This window comes from Anas acuta, chromosome 6 (genome assembly GCF_963932015.1).
Source record: "Anas acuta chromosome 6, bAnaAcu1.1, whole genome shotgun sequence".
Classification (NCBI taxonomy): domain Eukaryota; kingdom Metazoa; phylum Chordata; class Aves; order Anseriformes; family Anatidae; genus Anas; species Anas acuta.
In genome coordinates, this window is record NC_088984.1 from 8,093,704 (window position 1) to 8,115,977 (window position 22,274).

The 22,274-nt window shown below is 46.3% G+C and overlaps 1 protein-coding gene across 2 annotated transcripts; it reads right to left on the reverse strand.

Moving 5' to 3' along the window:
• Nucleotides 1-9,820: 9,820 nt before the first annotated feature.
• Nucleotides 9,821-21,069, reverse strand: MARCO (macrophage receptor with collagenous structure). Of its 2 annotated transcripts, none has more exons than XM_068687283.1 (15): nucleotides 20,784-21,069; nucleotides 18,764-18,865; nucleotides 18,231-18,443; nucleotides 17,788-17,832; nucleotides 16,737-16,781; nucleotides 16,296-16,403; nucleotides 15,433-15,540; nucleotides 15,280-15,324; nucleotides 14,789-14,887; nucleotides 14,640-14,693; nucleotides 13,974-14,018; nucleotides 13,707-13,814; nucleotides 12,472-12,513; nucleotides 11,956-12,132; nucleotides 9,821-11,620 (listed from the first exon to the last, which is right to left on the reverse strand). In XM_068687283.1, exons 1-15 carry the CDS (start codon nucleotides 20,962-20,964, stop codon nucleotides 11,490-11,492), a joined length of 1,503 nt encoding a protein of 500 aa, XP_068543384.1. In that variant the 5' UTR covers nucleotides 20,965-21,069; the 3' UTR covers nucleotides 9,821-11,489. The 2 variants fall into 2 exon arrangements, with proteins under 2 accessions (XP_068543384.1, XP_068543383.1); XM_068687282.1 differs by lacking the exon at nucleotides 20,784-21,069 and adding an exon at nucleotides 19,932-20,162.
• Nucleotides 21,070-22,274: the final 1,205 nt, after the last annotated feature.

Below are 22,274 nucleotides of genomic sequence, written 5' to 3' on the forward strand. Positions count from 1 at the left end.
ACACACCTGATATCTACAACTATGGAACTGGATGCTCACTGCGCTCATGCCCCAGTCAGAGGCATTGTTCATCCTTCCAGCCCCCTGTGGTACAGGGCCACCTCCCTCCATAGCATGGTGAGCTCCTGGTTCTCTCTGTTCCCCAAATACCCAGCCTGATCTTCATCTCTTTGCTTCATGGAGAGCTGGCAACCTCCAGGTTGCCCAGAGCCTCCTTACCAAGATACACTTGAGGGCCCAGCGAGTGTTTTTTTGCAGGTAGTAGAGCAAAGCAGGGAGATGAAATTATATTTTGATGTTTTAGTATTTTTTTTGACATTTTTTTTTTCACTTAAAAAATTATACTTGGTGTTCTTTCAGCTTATGAAGAGGCTGTTTCATGGAAGGAAAAAAAAGGAAAGAAAAGGTTTTGAGTACATTTCAGCTCTATACGTTACTTGTGCTTTTATTGGGGAGGAATTTCCATTCTTCACTGACTTGAGGCCAGTTTTTTCCTTGAAAGCTACCAATGCCTGCAATAACCTGGGTGGTCCATCTCAGACTTCTAATTCCTCTTGATTTTAGTGAGAATTCCAGAAAATGACTCAATAAGGGATTTTGCATGTTTACCCCATTAACAGAAAATACCCAAAGGTATAAACCATTTTGACCTCGGCAGAGCCACGTTTATTTACATTGTCTGAGGACCTGATCAGGTCTGTGTGAAGCTGATATTTCTCTCTTCCTTTCTCAGCTGTGATCAAATTTTTTTCTGTCTCAACCAACCTTACAGGCCTGTTCTCTACTTCTCACCTTACTGTGTTAGCTGGAGCTAACCTAGTGTTAATGTTGTGTCGTGCAAGACAAACAAGGTGCTTTTTTCAAAATTCAACAAGACTTTTGCTGATTAGCAACATCAGCATTTTCAAATACTGTCAGCTTCCAAGATCTCATGTGAAAGAGATTGAATATTTGGAAACTAAAGGTCAGAAATATCAATAGAACAGTGCATAATGCTGTGAAAACAAAGATTAAGAGTTAAAGCCTTTGAAAGAATACATGAGTTTGCCTCCTTAAAAAGAAAATGATAGCTTTCATCTGGTTTATAAATTCATATCATATGAACATCTTGGAACCATTTACAACTAAGGAGCAGAAGTTGTACAAATGAATAGGAGGAAAAAAACCCTAAAGATAGGGAAAACCATCCACAAACACTTTGTTAGAAAGCCTTAACTGTGGTACTTGAAGTTCGCTGGGCAATGAGCCTTTCCACACTGGATTAGGAGTTTCTTGTGTCCAAATGTGTCTTTTTTAAGAAATTTGGATGAAAACTCTACACAGTTCTCTTCTGTGCTTGTGCAATGACATTTTTCAAACAGTTTTTAACTTTGCAGCCTTCAGTGTTGTACACCACAGAGCTGAAGGATGGCCTGGGACTGCATCCATCATGTTGTGTGAGCAGATAAATGGCAATAATCAGGGTTAAACTGCAGAACTATTAAAGTGGGAGAAAGCTGGAATCCAGAGGCGTTGATGAAGTGTTGTTCGTGGCAGTATTATAATGCCTTTGTGCCACAAGCCTGCAAATTACTGTGCTTGCTAATAACCAGTGAAGCTCATTTTACAATGCCTTGTTGAAATAACCATTTTGGGAGAGCCCCAACTGCTTTCTGCACCAAAAAGCCAGTTTATGGGTCTGCTGTTGGGCCATGTGCACTGCCCAACAGACTCTGAGGAACGCAAGAGACCAGAGCCCCAGGGAAAGACCCTCCTCAGGTGCTTGGGCAATTGGCAAAAATGTGCCCAGAGCTGTGAATCCCAGCTCCCAGAGCATCTCACTTGTCATCAGCCATTGCACCTGCCTTGAAGATTTCTCAGTCTGGAGTTAACTCCTCTCTGCTCTTGGTAGTGACACATGTTTTCCAGGTGATGACACTATTTCTTGCACCTTTCATTCACTCCAGTATCTTCTCTTTCTGGATGCAAGGAGCAGCTTGTTGGGGAGTTCAAATCTGCTCTCAGATGGGTCTATGTGGGGAGCAGATGGGGACTGGGTTGTCTGTCCCACACTGGGAAACTGTCCACCAACAAGTTGCACTGGCAGGGATAAGGAGGAAGAGAAGGATTTGTAAATGTCACCCAGACTCCAAGAATCCCTTGTACAATGTCCATCCCTGGCCGCTGCTTCAGGGCTATAAGAAGCTGAGAAAGCTTCTGAGGAGCTGTGCTGAGTGATGGACAAGAGGCTCATGGCCCTGAGCAGGCTCTGGGTTTTTAAGGAAAGGTGAAGATCTCTTTTACAAGTGCAATAATTGCTGAGGGGGACTCAAAGGAGCAGAAAAGTCTGTCTTCAGGAGGTGTTTAGCCTCTGACTCATTGCCAAGCTAAATCCCAGAAAGACCCTCTAAGGGAAGCTCCAAATTTTGCTATGTAAATGTCAGGGAATTCCTAGAAGACAAACCACCCCAGCACGTGCACTTGGCGTTGGCCAAGAAAGAGCTCTGTCTGTCTTTTGCTTTATGGCCTCGTGTCGCTGGCTTCAGAGCTTATCCCACACATCCTGCAAAGAAATTGTATAAGAGGATGTTTCTTTGAAGGCTTCTTTTATTTTTTTCCCTTCCCCTGGAGCTGCAGGAGGTGAGGGGTGGCAGATGTCCTGGGAGAGGGTGATGAAGATCTGCTCAGAGCTTCCTCCTCACCCACGCCTGGGGCCCAGGTTAGAGATTTAGCCCAGAAGGCTGGCATCCTGCATGGACATGAGCATGCTACATGCTGGCAGCCTGGGCTGATCCCTGTCTCTGCTTTAGGGTGGAAGGAAAATTGCTCCAGGCTTTAGGACCGCGCTGGAGCTCCTGCCTGGGAGCTTGGAAGGGGAAGCAGTTTGCAGAAGGTGCTCTGAAGCCTGTGGCTGTGAGATCAGCAGCCCTGGGTCTGGCAGAGATCCAGCCTGGATTAATAAAAGTGCAATCCTCCTTTTATTATCTAGCTTACATGAAACACCTGCAGACCAGCACAGCTACAGTGTTCACAAGGCCATTTCTCTCCTTGTTTCACTTAGCTTAGCTTTCTGAGACTGGATAAAATTCCACTTAGAAACTGCTTGTACCTTTTCATCACACCCAGAAGATTCCCTCTTCAGCAGAATGGTCCCAAAGTGTCTCCATGAGGAACACAGATATGAATTTTATGATTACTTTTTTTCCCCTAAAAGAACCTTTTTGCTGTTTCCCTGTTGCATGCATAAAGCTGTTTGGAAAAATCCGTCCCGGTACAATTTTCATCTGGAGTTTCTGGGATAAAGAAAGCGTAGCCTGAAGACATGCTCATAGTCCAGTGAGCATGTGAGGGGGCTAAAAGCCATTGTACCCCTTACCCTTTTGGTGTTACCCCTGTTTAGATAAGACAAATCTGGGAATCTCTCAAGGGATGGTCATTTTAAAGCCTTTGCACAACAGCTTGTCGAATTCGTCATGGGGCCTCATACAGAGGGTGGGTTTTTATCTTCTAATGTAACACGTGAAGTCTGTCTTTCATTCAAGCATCAAAGCGTACAAAGCTTTGCTGTGAAAGGAAAGGGCTCATCCTTCCCACTGCTCTCATTTAGGGGCTGCTCTTGTTGCTGTTCGCCTGCCCAAAAAGCAACAGCATGCTTAGATGCAAAAGGGTGATCACAAAAATGCACGTAAGGGGGACTGCATGTCCCAAAGTGCTTCAAAATCCTTCAGAGACTGGAGACCCGCAGTGGCTGGACATATTTCTGTCATTGCTGCCCTGTGTGAGCCTCAACAGCTCATTGTGTGAACCTTTTGTCACTTTAAGTGTGCATGTGGGAGCTAAGCAGAGTTTGAGAGCTGGGAAGAAAACAAAAATGAACAAAAAAGGGTTGTATTCTTTGCATGAGCAGCTCCATGCAGCTCCCCCGATATCAACAGAGCAATGTTGATTTCCACCAGCTGCAGATATGACCCAGGTCACCACTCCCTGCTCCGTCCCCCGTGCTGGGTGATGCTTGGAGGCCTTTTGCTGAAGTCTCATCACCCAGGACCCCGTCTCTGAGCTGGGCCCCACATGTTTGCACAGACCGCACATTTTTATCCTGGCAGTCTGAGCGCGCTGCGCCTGCCCCACGGGGTCACCGCGCGTCACACAGGAGCAGGCCGCAGCTGACATGCTAGCTGGTAATGGGAAGTGGCGCTGCACAACCAGGAGCAACAAAAAGAAAATGTTGAAAAAGTGTCTTTTTTTTTTTTTTTTTCACATTTCCCAAGCCAAGAGCTGGAAAGTCAGAGAGCCCCAGAGCACTGTGGGCACAGCAGCCCATGGTGAAGAGAGATGTTTCTCTCCCTTCTCCTGCCATCCCCATGCCAGCTTGCCTTCTTAAGGGCCTCTAAAGCAAATGAACCAGGAGTAGGGGACTTCCCCGCTCTTAATCTTACAGTTTTGGACTATACACACAGGAGAAGTGAAGGGTGTTCATCCTCCACCCATCTATCCGCTAACCGCAGACAGATCCACTTACGGTGTTGTGTAGCTCTTGAAGGCTGACTGAAATAGATTCATAGAGACAGGGTATTTCCCTTCCCTCCAGCATTGCTATAGGAGTCTGTCCCTGCTTGTTACTGGAGAAATTTTATAGCCCTGCAAGTTGAGTCAACGGTCCTTACCCATGTCTGGAAAATACACCCTTGTTATTCAGCCCTGGGATCTTCATCTCAGGGCTCTGGGTTATTGGGATTAGCTGTTACTCATGCAAACAGTGCCACTTAAGTTTAGTTTGATCTCATTTCCACCCAGAAAAGGACTGGAGGGCCTCCGAAGCGTGTTGAGGACCTTCCACCCCTCACTGTTCTTCTCTCATTGCCACTCTGTAAAGTCAGAGGATCTCCTTTAGAGTCAGAGCTACTGCACCATCAGACCAGTGGCAGAGTCCCAGTGCTCACTTGAACATCATCTGCCATGACAAAAAGCTTCCAGTAATTCCCTTTCCGATGCCGAACGTGAGTAAAACCAGCAAGGGCACTTCTAGCCTGGCATGTGCTCTGCATTCCTCTTTTCCCTAAGCTCCAGCAAGGGGGGTTGCACCCCTGTATAGGTGTGCCTCCTGCCTGGTACAATTGCTCTTCCAAAATCTGGTTGTGGGCTTGTCCCAGACAGGTGGGGTTAACTGTGTAAAGGAAAACTCCTGCTTTTTTTTGAACCCTGTCTGAATGAATTTAAGCACCAAAAAACATGGTGAGGAGGAAAGAGCAGCTCTCTGCCTGCCCAGAAAAACCTCTCTGGGCACAGAGCTGACCACACCAGGCTGACAGATGAGTCACCAGCACTGCTCCATGCAAAATGCATTTTATTGACAGCAGTCATCTCCCATTATTTCACCCAACTGCTCAATGCTAGAGCAGTCAGCAAGGTCTCTTGTCCGTCTGTCCCAGCTTGGGCAGTGGGGGGGAGGTTTCTCAGGTTTCTCAGGTTTCTTATGCTGTTTTCTCTCTGCTTTAGGAAATCTTCAAACCAAGATGAGGCACCTTCCTAGAAAACAAGCCACAGTTTCGGGATAATGCAGAAACTCCTGGCTGTGTCTTTCTGCCCTGCACCATGCAGAAGGTCAGATGAAATTAATATAATGGTCCCGCTGGCCTTAACATCTGTGAAAGTTTGCTGCAATGCCTTTGAATAGCCAGTCAGCTTAGCAGGAGATGACTTTTTTTTTATTTTTTTCCTGTTGGCATGTTATCAGAAGAGATCAGGCTAATAGTGCATTTATCTGGAATTACAGTTATGAAGCTGCTCTAATAAGGCAGTAATTCGTCTCTTGAGTGATTTATGGCCCAAGCCTGTGAATCCATTTCCCTCTGAATCCATTGACTCCAGCAGGATTTCCTAAGGTAGCAAAATACAAGGTCATTGTAGAGCAGTCACTGCATTGTTGATACCCTGATGGCATGGAACCAGCACCTTTATATCGCCACTTCCTTGCTAGTATTTATTGTTAGCATTAGCATTTATACAAAGTATTAGTATTTATTTATATATTTATATATTTATATTTATTACTATTAATATTTATACAAAACATCACAAAATAGCCCCAGAATAAATGCAATTTGTGTGTTATTTTCTTATTCACATAGCATATTTATCTAACAGCTCCAAAAGGCATCTCTTGCCTACTCCCAGTGTGGCACCTGGATGGTTTGTGAGGAGTTTTAGGTAACAATTTTTCTTGCTCTGGAACTTACACTGCTAAAATTCATTTAGCAACAAAGAAGAGCAAGAAGCTTTTATAGTCCCTGTGAAGTAGTTTTAACCTAGGTTTCAAAAGACAAAGACTGCTGTTGAATAGCAATGTTTATTTAGCACTTTAACATTTAAATCTTCCTACATTTGTATATCTTTCCTTTTGAACTGGAGGCACAAGTTCCTCTATTTGCCTGCAAAACTCTTTTTTTTTCATCTTGCACTGAATCCCCAGAAAATCCTCAAATATACTTGCAAATCTCAAAGATATTAAGGCATCACCCCCCCTTACTCCCCACTTAGACCTTTGAAGGCTGGTGTGACTGGAATGATTTTGGAATTGCAGCTCCATCTGAATAAAAAATGAAGAGAAGGATTTTGTGATACTGTAGCCACTATGATAACTAATTACTTATAGATTTTAGGTCACATTTGAAAAAGACAAATACTGAAATAAATGGATAATCATTTGGAGCTACCACTAACAGTTTGCTTAAATACCTTGGGTTGCATTCAGCTCAGTGTCCCAGCAGAGCAGCTGTCTGCACTGATGCACTCTCCAGCTTTACACCAGTGCTGGTGGGAGCCAGTCTGGCCCCTGTGCTCAGAGCAGAAACTTGTGGATTAGGCTCACGCACTGCATGGGATGGCTGCTTGGGTCTGTACTGGACCATGGCAGTGGGAAGAGAGGTAACTAGGTGAAGCCGACAGACCCGTAACCAATTCTGGACCAATGGAGGCAGAAGAAGATACCCCACAGTTCTGAGGCCAGAAGCTGCCTTCAAACATTAGATTAAGAGGGATGAAAATACAATTAATGACCCATATATTACAAGACAAATTTAATCTTTAGATATGTCCAGCATGCATTTTCAAATTTGTATTTCTCTAATATGAGCAGAGAAGTCATTCCTTTATTACACTTGACATTTAATGTGATGGCTTTAATGTACCTTAAAAAAGAACAACAGCAACCCTCAGACAAAACAACTTGCTAGCTGTGAACCAAATGAAATTGTCTTTTTACACTTTCAGCTGGAATTATCAATAATTTTGCTAGGATGAGATGTGTACTGGATGCATTCAACATAAACTCAAGGCTTTAAAACCAGAATAATTTTTTTAGAGTTAGAAATATTTTGTTTTTCAACATCTCTGTGATCTCTGTGTGCCTGGGTGGTACTTTGAATTGTACGTGACTTCTGTTGAGCCTACAAAAATTAAAAATTGCATTCAGCCTCTTACCACACTCCATTTTTAACCTGCAGCCTTTTCTTTTTTTTTGGTGGTTTGACACTTATGCCAATATTGAGACATTGTTAAATAAATACCCTTGATTTATTAATACATTGTCAGGTTACTCTGCAACCTAAAGCTCTGGAGCCATGAGATCTGCACCTCACTGCAGAGCTGAGCTTTCTAGATCTGACCTGCCTTAGAGGAGATTTGCCTGGGTCTCTTCCAAGAGACAGAAGATCAGAACTGCTTCCTTGTGTATTTTGATAAATTCTTCAGCTTATACCTCTCTGTCTCTGGCTGCTCCCTTGTTCCTTCAGAGTTGAAAGAAAAATTTTATTATTTTTTTTTCCTCCAAAAGGACAGAAGTCCTAATTTCGTGCCAGAGACCCTCTCTGAAATGTTCCGTTCCTTGAAAAAATGGGGAAAATGGTGTCAGATGTGTTGGAAATAATGTTTTAGGGTTCCAGAGAAGATATGTGTTCAAAAGTCTTACTAACTTAGCTTAGAAATGCATGTGGGTTACTGAGATGGGGAGACAAACTACTCTAGTTTCTCAATTCTCCCCACTCCAAAACTCTTCAGATCACAAGAATTGGTCAGGGACAGGCATCTGGAAATAACAGCGATCCTAAGGGAAAGTATTCCTTTTTAATTAATTGTATCCCTTTTATCCATGACAGTGTAATTACATTTTGCTTAACTGAATCTTTTTAATTGGTGCTGGGAAGGAATGATGAGCAAAGCTGTTATAGTTAGCTGCCATAAGACAGTGAGACCCATTAGCTGGGCATCCCAAAATATGGGACTGATGGCACTGAGCTGGGTGAAGGACATGGTGTGGCTGTGCAAGGCAGTCTCTGTACCTCATGATTACGTGGTTTTTGTAGACAGAAAGGCTTTCCACTCCTCCACAACTACCACACAGTGACTTGTGGCACTGTTCCTGCCCTGATGGACCTTCCCTTGGACTGGAGAGACAGACTCAGGGGACATGAGCACCCTCCAGGCCTGGTGCTGGCTTTCAGGCTCCAAGAGCCACCGCTGGGCTTTGTGCCCTGTCCTCGCAGTGGTGAGGCTGGGGGAGACACGCATGGCCATGTGTCCTCTCTACTGTAGCCCTCCAAGGAGGCAGCTCTGAAGTACAAGCAAAATTGAGATTTTTTTTTTTTCCTTAAAAAAGGATGCTTTTAGCTACTTAGTGGAGAGAAAAAACTTGTAAAACTGTCCTGAATGCCCAGCAATCTCTCAGACCATAATTCACAAGTGACTGAAACACACCTTTTTTCACCCTTTATTTTTTCAAAATACAATTCTGGGAGGACCGGTGCACCACAGCTTGATTCATTGAAGACAGGGAAACCTCCACAGCCTGTCTCACCCCTTTAGACTGAGCCGATCAGGTTCTGAGCCTGTGTGCCATCGGCCTGTCAAATGGAGCAAACACCTTTGTGTCCCTTGCCATCACCCACGCACAGCAGGAGTGGAGTGGGTGGTGGCCCTTGAGCTCCCCTTAGTGTCGGGAAGGAGCATCTTTAATCAATAATAAACGTGTCTCTGCTATGCCCGGGTCTGGGGTCTCTGTGAGACCTGGTCTCTGGCAGGCCTGGTGTCTGCATGGCCAGCCAGTGCCCTCGTGGCTCTGCAGAGTGTTATGTGGCTCAGCGCTTGGTGTCAGAGTAACTCAGCCCTCCCTGTGCTGGTTTTATCCAGAGGTTCTGAAAGAGAGCAGTGTTTGGTTGGCTGGTTTTGTTTTGTTTGTTTGTTTTTGCTTTTTCTGGAGTTAAGTAGGGATTTTTCTTGCCTTAAGCAAAACACGGCATATGACAATTCAGCCCAGGTGAGGACACTGCCTGACACAGTGTGTGATTTGGCCATGAAAACCCTACTTCTTACACGTGGCACATCCTGCACTAGGCTTGGTTCTTCTCTTCTGGCTCTGACATGTTCTCCTTTAGCAGGCAGGAGCCATTGTGTTTCTGATTCTTGCATGAGAGCCGAAAGCTTGCACGGTTTTGTGTCCACAACTCTCTGCCCAGCTGGATGGGCTTCCCCCTCCACACTGAACACACCACAGTGGTTTTATGAAACCAATGTTTGTTTTTCTGCCAAGATCTGGTTTCACCAGCATGGTTATATTAACACAAGTTCCAGTCCCGAGCCTTCTGCTTGGATGTTTGTTTCTCTTCCCAGACCAGAATGAACTGTACTGGTGTGAGCACATCTGTACTTTGCCTTTGGTGGCAGTTTTGCCTGTTCAGATTGAATGCCTCAGCATTTAGCCTGAAAATGGTGAGGAACATACCCTAGTAGCAAGGAAACTGAGAAAATGGGGAAGCAGCACCTGCTGATGTGACAAGACAAGACATTTGGCTTATACATCCTTTATTTCCTGACAGTAGCAATGCTTCATTTACATACTGTCACCACACAAAAAAAATAATATAAAAAAATAAAAAGAAAAGGAGCCCACACAGGGTCAGCAGTGCCATGGGAGAGCCTGCAGAAGCTGCTAGTGTAAGTGTGGGTACTGAGCGTGTTAGCAGTGCTGACCAGGCTCCTCACCAGAACACAAAGCTCTTGCCTCTTCTCATGCAGATGAGCTGCTGTCTATTTCCACCAAATCTGCAATATTTGTCATTTGTCAGGTTTCATCCATTGTAGGTTGCGGATTCTCTTTGCCTCCTCTAAAATGGAGCCAGGACTGATAACTGTCTCTATTCATTTTCCTGCTGTCAAAAGCACCAGAGTGCATAGTGAAAAACTTCTGGGATTTTCCAGACTTTCCTGAGGCCTGAGGCTCCGTACCAAACATTTCCTCTAGGTCAAAACAGCATTGTTGCAGACAGCACTGTGTGGTCCTGGGTCTCCTCACTCACATCATCCCCGAATGTCCCATTGTCTGCTGCTCTTACCAGCACTGCTTGTTTTTTCCACTTATATCTGGATTTGTGAGCACCAAAAATGAGTTTTGAAACTGTGTAAACAAGTGCAGTTATAGCTAACATTAAGGCATAGATAAGGGGTTGCTTACATCCATTTTTAATATTTTAAATAAAAGGTCCACAAGCAGGATGCTGCAATGTGCACAGCTATTTATACACAGACTGCTTGTCACCTGCCAAATGCCCAGTGCTGATGAAAAAGCTTTAGGACAGAAGAAAGAGGAGCCTTTCAGCTGTTATCTCAGGCTTGTGTAAGACTTCCATTTAAAGCAGAAGCTTTTGGTTTTGGGACCATATTTTCACTCTGAAAGTTTAATTAGCTGATACTTTCCCATTATTGCTTTTATTCATCATCCCTTTGTTTTAGTGGATCATCTAATTTCCAAAGATCTGAAAGCACTTATTTTTACACACCAGATAAGGTAGGGGTTTTGTTCTTGGGGGCAGGATGGGAAATACTGACAGAGAAAGCAGGGGACTTGGCCAAGGTCAAACACCAGGTCTGTGCTAAACCAGGATGCTGAGACACCTGGATGGTGACACTTTGACCTCTGATCATCATCTCCTCTGGAGAATCTTTGTGTTTGCACTCCAGACAGATCACCTGATGATTTCTGAGAATCTGCTGTCTTGGGTACTTTTATTTTACTGGGCTTTTTAGGTTCAGGTTCACAACTGCACTCTGATGAAGATGGACTGGGCCAGCTAAGCTGCAATAACTGCTTCTTTCTTCAGGCTTGTCCTGTTCTCTCCCCCTGCACTGAGCCCAAGTGGAGCAGCTCTCCTGTGCTGTGGACTGAGAGTGCACACGTGTGTGAACTCCTACAGGTGGGCTGATGTCAGGTAGCTGGCAAAGCTGTGAACTCACTCGTGTGTCTGAGCTCCTGTTGTTTTGTGACAGCTGGGATGTCTCAGGTTATCCATAAGTCTTGGGATTGTTACTGATTTGTCGAACATTCAGCTTTCTCTGTCAACATGTTTAGTAAAGACGTTATAAGCGCAGCCTGCAGAAGTTCATTTGATGGTATGGACACGAGGAGCCCCGCAGAGAACTTTGGCAGGCAGTGGTTCCTGGGGCAGCCCTGGGTCCCATCAGATACACTCCACTCCTGCGTCCTCATTGTGGGAGCAGTTGTGTGTGCCCCAGTTGGATTTTGAACAGTCATAAATTGAGTCTTCATTCCCTCTGCAATTCACGTCATCAAGCCAAATTTGCCCAGTGCCTTTGGAAGAGGAATTAAGACAAATAAGTACAACAAACAATGAAAAGCAGTCACTGATGTACAGAGGAAATGGTAGCATGCGCTTTTCTAAAGGGAACCCCGTGGGCTGCGGGCATGTGTTGGGTTGCACGGTTGGCATATTGGAAAGCCAGCCTTTGGGCACAGTTCAGGCAGCACCTGACATGTAGCTATCTTGTCCCAAGGCGACAGAGCTGTCCCTTTGAAGCCATCCTCTTTGCTCTCCCATTGCTTGCACGGTGTGCGTACCACCTGTGCCAGGTGGTTGTGCAGCCCCTGCCTCGCAGCCCAGCCTGGGGGGGCTGCTGTGGACTCACCTGCTGCCGCAGTGAAGGCGGCGATGGCAGAGCTGTATCCCATCATCCTGCAGACCACAGAGGCGCTTTGCACGGTCCAGCCATCATCACATATCGTTCCCCAGGACTGGTTGTGAAGGATTTCCACGCGACCCCTCTTGCCACCACCCGCGATTCGTACGTAGTTGCTGAAGCGACCTGATAGATTGGAAGAGAGAAAAATAATTGTACTAAATGTATGGGTGGGGATGCTAAAAGCACTTTGAAAGATGGAAGCAGTGACTGCCCAAGCCAGAAGAATGCTCCCATCTCCACAGCTGCAGCTGGGGTGGGACCTGAAGTTTTTAGCTCAGATCTGAACAATTCAAGGCCCTGTCCTGGCTCCAGAGGCTCAGTGAAATTTTTCAGCGGAGACCCCTCAGTTCTGGTAGCTGTCTGGAAGGCTAACCTGTATGTGCAGGAGACCCACTGGTCTGGATCTCAAAAGTAGCTTTGATAACAAAGACAAGCAATAAAAGATAGAAAAGAGTCACATACCTGCTCCCTTTTCACCTTTGCTGCCTTTTGCTCCTGGAGAACCTGTTCCAAATTGAAAAACAAGCAAATATTTGACTGCTGTTTGGGGAAAAATCCAGTTGTTGGTTTTTTTGTTTTTTTTTTTTTGAGTAATTGGGTGGGTCACATGGGTGGAGGTCTCTGTCTCTATGTGGAAGGGACCTTCTGAAGTGACTGAGGATATGTGAAAGGAATGTGACAACAGCATGGCAAGAAAAGTAGGATAACACATGGCACAGTTTTCTTAATCTGTGGCCCAAGAAAAGATCAGTTTATAAAACCCCATCCACTTACTCCTGGGAAATGTCTTATTCCCACTAACTGTAAAATAACATCTCTGAGAGCCTCTGGGCAAAGCACATATTGCCATCTCCTTCTGCAGCAGGATGGGAGCTGAGACCCACCCAGAGTGCAGTACCTAGCTTGGGGTCACCCCAGTTAAGCTATTCCTCTCCTTTCACCCCTCTTCCAGAGGCAAAGCTCCGGAAGAGGCGTGTGTAGGGGAGCCCTACATAGCCTCTATTTTACTTTATATCTGAGGGCTCTCATACTGTTCAGTGTGAACATCTGAAAAATAAAAAATAAAAAGAATGGTTTCTTCCTGTGACCTGTTGCAAATAATAATTTGTTTATTATTTTCACAGAATCATCTAGGTTGGAAGAGATTTCCAAGATCACCAAGTCCAACCTCTGACCTAACACTAAGAAGCCCTCCACTAAACCATATCACTAAGCTCTACATCTATACATTTTTTAAAAGACCTCCAGAGATGGTGACTGAACCAGGCCTTAGGGTTTTGGGAAGCATTCAGTGATTGCAAAAGAAGTGGGTAAGGACAGGGAGTTGTTGTAGTGTTGGTCCTTTTGAACTGTGTTTTTTTTTTTTGTCCTGAGACTAGAGAGGCTTTCTTAAATAGCCCTTGTGCTGCTGATTCTGTTCCTTACCACCATGTCAATCCCAGAAGCACAGTACATTGCAAGATGTCTCTGGACATGGATTTGAGAAAATCCAACGCAGGTGTTTACTTACATATCTTTTAGCAAGACTCCCAAGGTATGAATGTGATACTCCTCACATTCACCTCCTGGGAAGACTGATCTATCTGTTGAGTTGCTCCTGAAAAAGTGCCCCAGAGCAGCTTGTGCCAGGCTGTTGTGTACAATCCCAATCCCAAATGTTCCCTCAGCTCCACAGAGCCCTTGGCAAACAGTCTTACCTGGAATTCCGCGGTCTCCTTTTTCTCCTTTTACTCCTCGTTCACCTTTTAGACCAGAACTGCCAGGATCTCCCTTGCTTCCTTTTTGACCAATTGGGCCTGGGCTGCCTGTGTGGAAAGCAAAAAAAAAAAGTCATTATTTTTGTTCCTTGCCAAAGAAACAGTGTGAAAAGCATTTCACATTAATGCAGAGAACTGGAAAGTGATATCTGAAGTACTGTGCTTAACCATCATCAGAATAAGTAATGCTTTCAGAAAAATATTTACCGTATGGGCCCTGGTCTCCCTTTGTTCCTTTTTCCCCTCGAATACCTAAGATCATGAAAAGAAAAACAAACAAACAGATATTTATACAATTAAAAAAGTTTATGCAATCTATTATTTAGGGTTGGTTTCACTCTGTCTAGGTTAGCTGTTTAGACTGCAGTCATCTATTTCTGAAGCTGGTGTCTTACTTCCCACTATACTCAGGGCAGACCTCATCAGTAGAGAAAATAAAGACAGTGGAGAATTTTGTTCAGAAGTAGATGGATTTCAGGTCATTTGTATCACATCCTAAACTCCAATGTTGGCAGAGAGACTCCACCTCCAGGTAGGTCCTCGTTGACCACAGAAAGCCTGGGCACAAAACCTCAGGTTCACCAGACAAACACGTAACGTTGGGCCAGGTGGCTCCCTATCATCTGGGTAGCCAGGAGTGCAGGTGGGTGCAGCACTTCAACCTGATGGAGATGAGAGGCTGTGTGCACTACAGACATTCAGAGTTAAAAAGGAAATACAGCGGAATAGGTTTGTGCAGCAGAACATTACTCTGTTGTTTTGGGTGCCCGTGGTACAGAGGTGGACTCCCTCAAGTGGAAGGTCAAAGCAAGGCCTGGGCTGTGTGCTCCAAGCTGGCCTCTGAAGAGACCTCTTCCTGCAATGCTCCTTTACCTGCTGATCCGATGTCTCCCTTTTCACCTTTGAGTCCTGCACTGCCTGCCATTCCTAAAAGTAAAAACAAGTCCGGGAAAGTAAATCTATCATGCAAAGAGAGGCCAGTGCAGAAGGGCAGTGGGTAATGGATTTTGGCAGCTTCATACCTGGATCACCCTTGGGCCCAAGGTCCCCCTTCTCCCCCTTCTGGCCAGGTCTGCCGCTGGGACCAGCAACGCCTGGGGGGCCTTGTTCTCCAGCTGGGCCTTGGGGGTGAACAACAGCAAGTGTGAAATGCAAGCAATACACAAAAGAGGAAAACAAAAGATCTCTCTGTCACTGACCCCCATGCAGTGCAGACTGAGTTATCCCTATGAAAGCAAAGCACACACCGGTTCTCCCCAAAGAACTGTGCATGCACACGTCAGGAAGGACGTCGTCTTATAAAACCTTCCCCTCCCTCTTGTTTTCTTGCACATTGAGTAGGGTTTGGCTGCAGTACGGGTTTGCACAATGTTGGCATGGGTTCTCCATCTAATCATCATCTCTTATCCATGCTGGGAGCTATCCTGGCTGCAGTTTTCCTTTTCATGACACACCATCTTAAAGAGATTAGTCTCCTATTCCTAGAAGAAACTGCACCTTCTGTGCTGCTTACCTGCCTCTCCTTTCTGCCCAGGTTGTCCAGGCTCCCCCACGCTACCTGTAACAAAATGTTGGCATCAGTGCTAGTGAGACTTAGCCAAATGCTTCAGCCGGGGCAGCCCTTCAGCACAGCACGTGTCAGCTGTGCTGCATCCTCTGCACTTACCATTCAAACCTGGCAGTCCCCGGTCTCCCTGTTTTCCCTGAGGACCCACAGGTCCAGGGGGCCCCGGATCTCCCTTCTTGCCCATTTCACCTTTTTGTCCTTGGATACCTACCAAACAGCATAGCACATGCATGTAAATCAAAAACAAACAAACAAAACCAATGCAACACAAAAATTTGTCTCTGAAGGCAGAGCATCTCCTTCCAGCTGTCCCAGCACCAAAATTTGTCCCAGAGTGGTGGGTTCTGGTGGTTTACTTCTGAGGGATCTCTGGCCAACTTGTGCAAATGTCCTCCCTCATCTGCACCACATACATCTGCTGCTTTCAGCCTTTCCTCTTTGGGTGCAGCCTACTTGAGGCTGTTGAATTTTGGTTGTCTGGGAGATGCCCACTAATGTGTGCTGCACGGGAGAGTCATAGTGCATAACTCTCCTACTTATGGTGTAAAAAAAGCTTAAATAGGGTATAGAGTTCTCAGAAGAAGATTTTAACATAGTCAAAACTAACATCCATGTGCTTCTGTAGATAAATTATATTGTATTATTTTATACCATGAAAATCCTACTGTAAACATTGCTGGTTAAATCTGGGATATGCTGATAATTGAATACTTGTGCCTTTCATCAAACTAAGGTCACTCTATGAGGAGACTTCAACGGTGCAGAGTCAGCATTTTGCAGGTCTGCTTCCCCCCCTTTGGGAGCTTTGCTGGAGCACAACACAAAATGAGATCCCTCCAGATCAAACCCAAAGTCCTGTTTTTATGAAAAATGGGACCTATGAAAACTTCATCTGGTGTTGCAATTTAAATAGGAATACATGGGAGAATCTTAAAAGTGTTGAGACAGTGAAGAAGCCTTACCTGGAATCCCCATCTGTCCTTTTTCTCCTCTTATTCCGGGTATACCACTTGGGCCGGCAGGGCCAGGATCTCCTTTACTCCCCTTCGTGCCCTTCAGTCCCTGTAAGCCTGCATGGACAAGACCACACTTCTGATGCTGCAGTGGATATTGTGCCTAGTGAACAGCAGCAGTAGAAGGCCACACAGCGTGAGCCAAACACTGCTCAGTGTGTACCCGAGAGCGGTGCCAGAGGCAGAGGGCAAGACAATTCTTTCAGACAAGATTTGTTTCCAGCTAAGTTTTGCTCTCATTTGCATTAGTTTTACATAGGCTTATTTCTTTAACTCCAATGACATTCCTACTAACACATCTTAACTGAGGACAAGATTGCCCATAAAATCATCCATAAAGTCATGTTATGCTCATCCACAGAAGTGATTCAGGTGTCAGAAAAACCTTACCTTGGATTCCTTGGTCTCCCTTAGTCCCCGGTGGTCCCTGTAGCCCTGAGATGTAAAATACATCTATCAGCTGATACACATCATCTACTCACCATAACGAGCAAGAAGAAGAGGTGAATTTTTTAATCATCCTTTGTGCATGTGCCTTTGGTCACCACTGAGGCCAATCTTCAGCTGGCAGAGGTGAAGGCAGGCACTTGAGCGAGGTCCATGGAGCTGGGCTGAGTGTGTGCTGGGCAGGGGCCAGCTGTCCCCCAGCCAAACCCTGCTGACCGCCTGCTCACGGGGACCTCTGGGGAGATTTTCCCTGAAAAGGCGCTGAGCTATTGGGCTCTGAAGAATAGTAACAGTGTTTGGCTGGAGATTGTGTTTCAATGTTGTGAACACAGCCAGGAAGATATGAAAAAGATGATTTTTTAAAAAATCTATTTTTTTTCTTCAGCAAAGCTCATCAGCATAGCCAAGAACTAGGGATGGATGAGATACAGACCTGACCTAACAAGGGGTGCATCTTAGATCATCATCACAGGATCACAGAAACCTCAGTTTCTTTGGAAAGTGCCTGGTCCAACCTCTGCTAAAAGCAGAGCCAGCATGAGATCAGGTCTTGCTGCATCCTCAGTCTGCAGACATTTATCTCCTGCAGCTGGTGCAATTCCACCTGACACCCCCACGGACCCAGTGCAGCAGCTTGTGCTTGTGCAGAGGAGAGCTCTTGCTCCCAGCTCATTCCCAAGCCCATGTAGTTGTTCCCCCAAGGACAGGGTGGACAAGGTCCCAGGTCTGTCACTGCTTGCTACATGCACTGTTTGTCTGAGGCCCCACAGAGCTGGGATCGGGAAAGTCTCCTTGAATTCTCTTGGGCAAGCTGAGGCTCCTGGGGATCAGTCAAAAGTGTGACAGGTCTCCTCATGGCCAGGGCACTGCACATTTGGTAGGATAGAGGTCTAGTGACTGAAATCCCAAATCCTCACGTCAGATCTCTTACCAAAAAAAAAGAAAGAAAGAAAGAAAAAGAGAAAAGTTTCTTGTGGCTCATCTGCTCACATACCTGGTGGACCTGGTGGACCAGGATCTCCTTTGCGTCCAGGAGGCCCTGAAATAAATATGTAATGGATTATATAAATATGTAATGGATACTTTTCAGTAGTCATTACTCAGGGAAGGACATACCGGTAAGTCTGGGCTGAAGACTGCAGCCTTTTGGAGGGCACTGAGTTACAGGGGGGGAGAGCAGCCCCCAGCCCCACACACAGCTGCAGAGAGAGCCAGGCGAAGCACAGGGCAGTGCTCTGGCTTCTCCAGCTGCAACACCTCCATGGACAGCATCTGACCCTGAGCACTGGAGCATCATTAACTACTGCATAGGAAGACCAAATCTTGCCCAGGTTATTCCTGGAACTAGATTTTCCCTGCGTTGGCCCAGCCTTGCTGGTGGTGCAGAAGAACCAGCTCTCCCCACTGAACAGCCAGCATGGAGAAATGGAGCCATACCTGCAACCAGGCTGATGTTGCTCATCCTTGTCTCCAAGTTTGCATTGCTGTTTTTAATGATGATGATTTCCCTTTCTATGCTTCTCCTCCAGTTTTCTTCATGTCTCACGTCCCCGTCCAAAAGAAGGTTGTTGGCATAGGACCTTCCCATCACACCTTCTGCATAGGATGTGTTATTTTCTTGATGTTTCAACATCTCCTCCATCTTAAACACTGAGGAAACAAAACATCCATGCAGTGAATGTTCCCTGCCTAATCCAGCTGGGAAATGCCTGGTCAGCAGAGCTGCTCCCTGGTACCCGTGCAGTTAAGTACCACCACAGGGACCTGTTTTCACATGCTGGTCTTTGCTGCAGCCAGGGTTGCAGACATTTGGACCCAGGGCAGATGCAAAGCACATGTATGGGTTGGGGCTTGGCTTCCTGCAGCAGATACATTGACTGTCCATGTGCTCACCCCCTTCATCCATGCACTCCCAGAGCACCCAGCAAAGCTCCTTTGGGTGCCAAGGCTGCAGTAGGTGTAAGCATTACCTTTGTACGCCAGCAGCCCCTGGCCGACCGTCAGCAGCAGCAGGTAGATGCAAAGGGCAGTCCGAGCACAGCATGTGGATGGCTTTCTTTGGCTTCGAGGCTCTAAAAACCAACAGAAGTAGACAAACGTCTTCTCACATCTATCCTGTTACAAACTCTGCTTGTTTTCAGCCGTTTCAGGCCTGGCCATGCTAAAACCTCAGTGCTTTCCAGTGGCAGGGAGCCCTGCAAGGCCACTGGGTCCCACGAGCTGGGCAGGCTGCCTTCCTCTGCTCCATGAACTGACCCAAGCTGTGCACTGCGATTCACCCTTGGCATCTTTTCCTTAGCTGGTTTAACCAGCTCACTTCCATCAGGACCTAATCCAGCCTGTGACAGTACGAGCAGGGCAGTTGTCCCCTTTCTGCATCAACAAATTTCCATTTCCATCGCGTTTATTTGTCCCAGATTGCCACACAAGGAAGGCTGCTCAGAGCACACGCTCTCCCTCCCCAGGGACCTGCATACCTGTGGCTCCGACAGTGATGCAAGTGCACATTGACACAAATGAGAAATCAATAACAAACTGAACTGCAGAGCACATGAAAACAAGTTGTAACATTTAAAATGAATTGTCACCAGCAAGTGTAAAAGAAACGAACTGCTTTGTCAAATTTGGCCTTTGAGGAGAAAAAAAAAAGTATTTTTGAAGCATTAATAATTACTTCAGACATGCAATAAGTTACCCTTAATCGAGTTTTTTTTTTTTTTTTCAAAGTAATGTAATGAGGAGTTGAAAGTCTTAGCTTGAATAGAGTACAAAGATTTAATTAGTTTTACAATAGAATAGTTTAGTCAGCAATAAAGTATTTATATTCAGCTAAAAATTCACAAACTTTTCTTTTTTTATTGGATCTGGTGATTTCAGTATCTTAACTATTAAGACATGACAGCTTGACTCAGTGAAATTAGGCATTTTCTGAAACAGGGAGAGAACTATTTTATGATGCTCAGCATCAGCTTTGGCTGGAAAGGACGATTTCATATAGTGCTCTTTTTAAATAGTCATTTAATTTAGTAGCATAATTATTGTGAAAAGCATTTAATAGTCAGTATAAATACATCATTTCCTTTTTATGTTTCTCATAATAAAATCCACATCAATCCATTTAATAAAAAGAAACCTTACCGCTTATCTGAAAGGTTGTAGTAGCAGCTGAAGCAAACCCAATCTTGTCTGCAATACTGAAAGTGCTCATATCACTTGAATTTCCCTCTCCTCCGTATCCGTCTTTAATTTTCATGACAAACGTATCGTGGCTGACCTAGATCCTTGTCAGATTGGGCATAGCAGAGAACTGAAGGGACTTCCTATCTGCCTCCTGATTTGATATGCCTTCTGATATGCTTTTCCTATCTGCTCAGTTTTTATAGACTTGTGAGAACTCTGATGTGGTAATTTGAACAGTTCCTCAAAACTTCCTGCAGCTGAGATGTTCAGCTGCCCTTCCCTGCTCGCTCACCACATCCACAGGGCTTCAAGCGTGGTCCTGCAAGAAGTTCAGCCCTGACTTATGAAACATCTCCGCACTTCAGGAGGGTTGCGTGCCAGGTGGCCCTTTGGCTCCTACCACAAGTAAACCTCCTCCAGAAGGAAAGGAGACCCCTGGTTCAATGCTAGCTTCAAGATCCATCCACTGGGAGGACAGGTGAAGTCCTGCATGGTGATAAACCCCATGCTAATGGGCACCAATATGGTGATTTGTGACTGAAATGCAAGGAGGAAAAGAATCAGGGGGAGCTGTAAGGACAAATGAGTGATGGTGGGGTGGGGGCGGCTGAAGCCGAAATGGGCTTGGGGTATAATGGAAGAGAGACACTCGCAGCCTCCTACTGAGGCTCTCTCCAGCCCCCAAACTCCTTCCCGCAATTCCACAGACACCATTTCCACCACCTCACCGCCTCACCCACGCCCCGTACATCTCACCCCCATGGCATTTCGCCATCTCCGATGGGGCTGGTGCAGAGGAAAGTGACTCACCCAGGCCGTCGGGCGAGAGCCGTCGGTAGGAGCTGGGCAGAGCCCTGCGCACCCACGTTGCCACCGCCACCCGCTGTCCCCTCCGAGGCACGGAGGAGCCACCATCACAGGGTCCCCTCCCCGATGGCAGGTGCCTGCCCAGCCGTGGCCCTGCCGAGTCCTCGCTGCTTTCGGTGGCCATGGGGGAGAGCACGGCGCCAACCTGGGGCACAGGCAGCTGGAAGTCCTCAGCCGCACGGCCCCGTGCAGTGAGACCCTCGCTTTTGCACTTGCTGCCTTGATCTCGAAAAGGCTTAAAACAAAAATAAGTGGGGATTTTGAAACCGACTTCTGCGTTCGCCTTTCAAACACGCAGCTGTGACCTGGGTTATCACCAACAGAGAGGAAGAGGATCTCTCTGCTATTAGGGTGGCTGGAGAGGTTACCACTGAGCTGCCGAGTCACAGGAACCACCCGTGCGTGCTCTCCCTTCGTGGCATCGCCACCACAGGGGGTGAGGACTCAGATCCAGCCCACCTCTAATGGTGTGAAGCCACCTCTGGCTGGGCCAGGTGGTGGCCTGGGCATAGCTGCAGGTGGATGTTTGTAGTGAGGGATGTCATTCAGTTGCAGCTCACAGCAGAGCTGCAGCACAAAGTCTTTTAGCCACACAGTCCTGATCCTCACTGCTTCAGGGTTCAAAGTCCAATTCTCCACTTGGCTACTGCAGAAAAGTCAATGGCAAAGCCATGATCCTGCCCAACTCCAGCTGCCAGTGTTGGTTGCTCACCCAGGCACCTGGCTGCTTGGGAACATCGCAGTGTATATCCATCTGGATGTCAGCCTCTGCAAACCAGTGGCAGATTTCCCATTTTTTTCCCTGTTTTCACGTGGCAGCAGGTATCTCAGCCATGCCACCAGTATCAGAGATCATGCACCACCACACTCGCTGGGCCTCTGCCACCTCCCACTTTCTGCTGTTGTTCATTTCTTGCTGCCCCACCACTGGCTGCAGCATCAGACTGACTTTGGTTGTGCAACCAGGGTTACTAACTCAGGGAAGAAAAAAGAAAAGAAACTGCTGATTCAGTGTGGTCTCCTGGGATCGAGGGTTTGCTGAAACAATATGATTATTAATAGAACAGCAGTTTCCAGCACATTACGGGACATGTCTGCTGGGCCATCAGCCTCGCCCTCCAGGCTCTCAGCCTCCTCTTCCTCCTGATGCTCCTCCCGCCTCTCCTGAAGTACTCTGCCAAAGTCTTGGAGAAGAGCCTCAAGTCCTCCTGCTCACCCTAGCCCTTCTCTTCCCATGCTGTGATGCTGGTGGCTCATGCTGGGCAAAAGTTTTTCTTCATGCTCTCATTTCAAAGGTGCACCATAGCTGAGCTGAGTTTTAAGGATGGACCACAGCCACACCAGTGTCATGGGCCCACAGGTAACTGCTGGTGGAGGGCAAAAGAAGTGTCTGACCCCTGGCCATGCCCACTGCCTCTCTCATTTCACCACTTG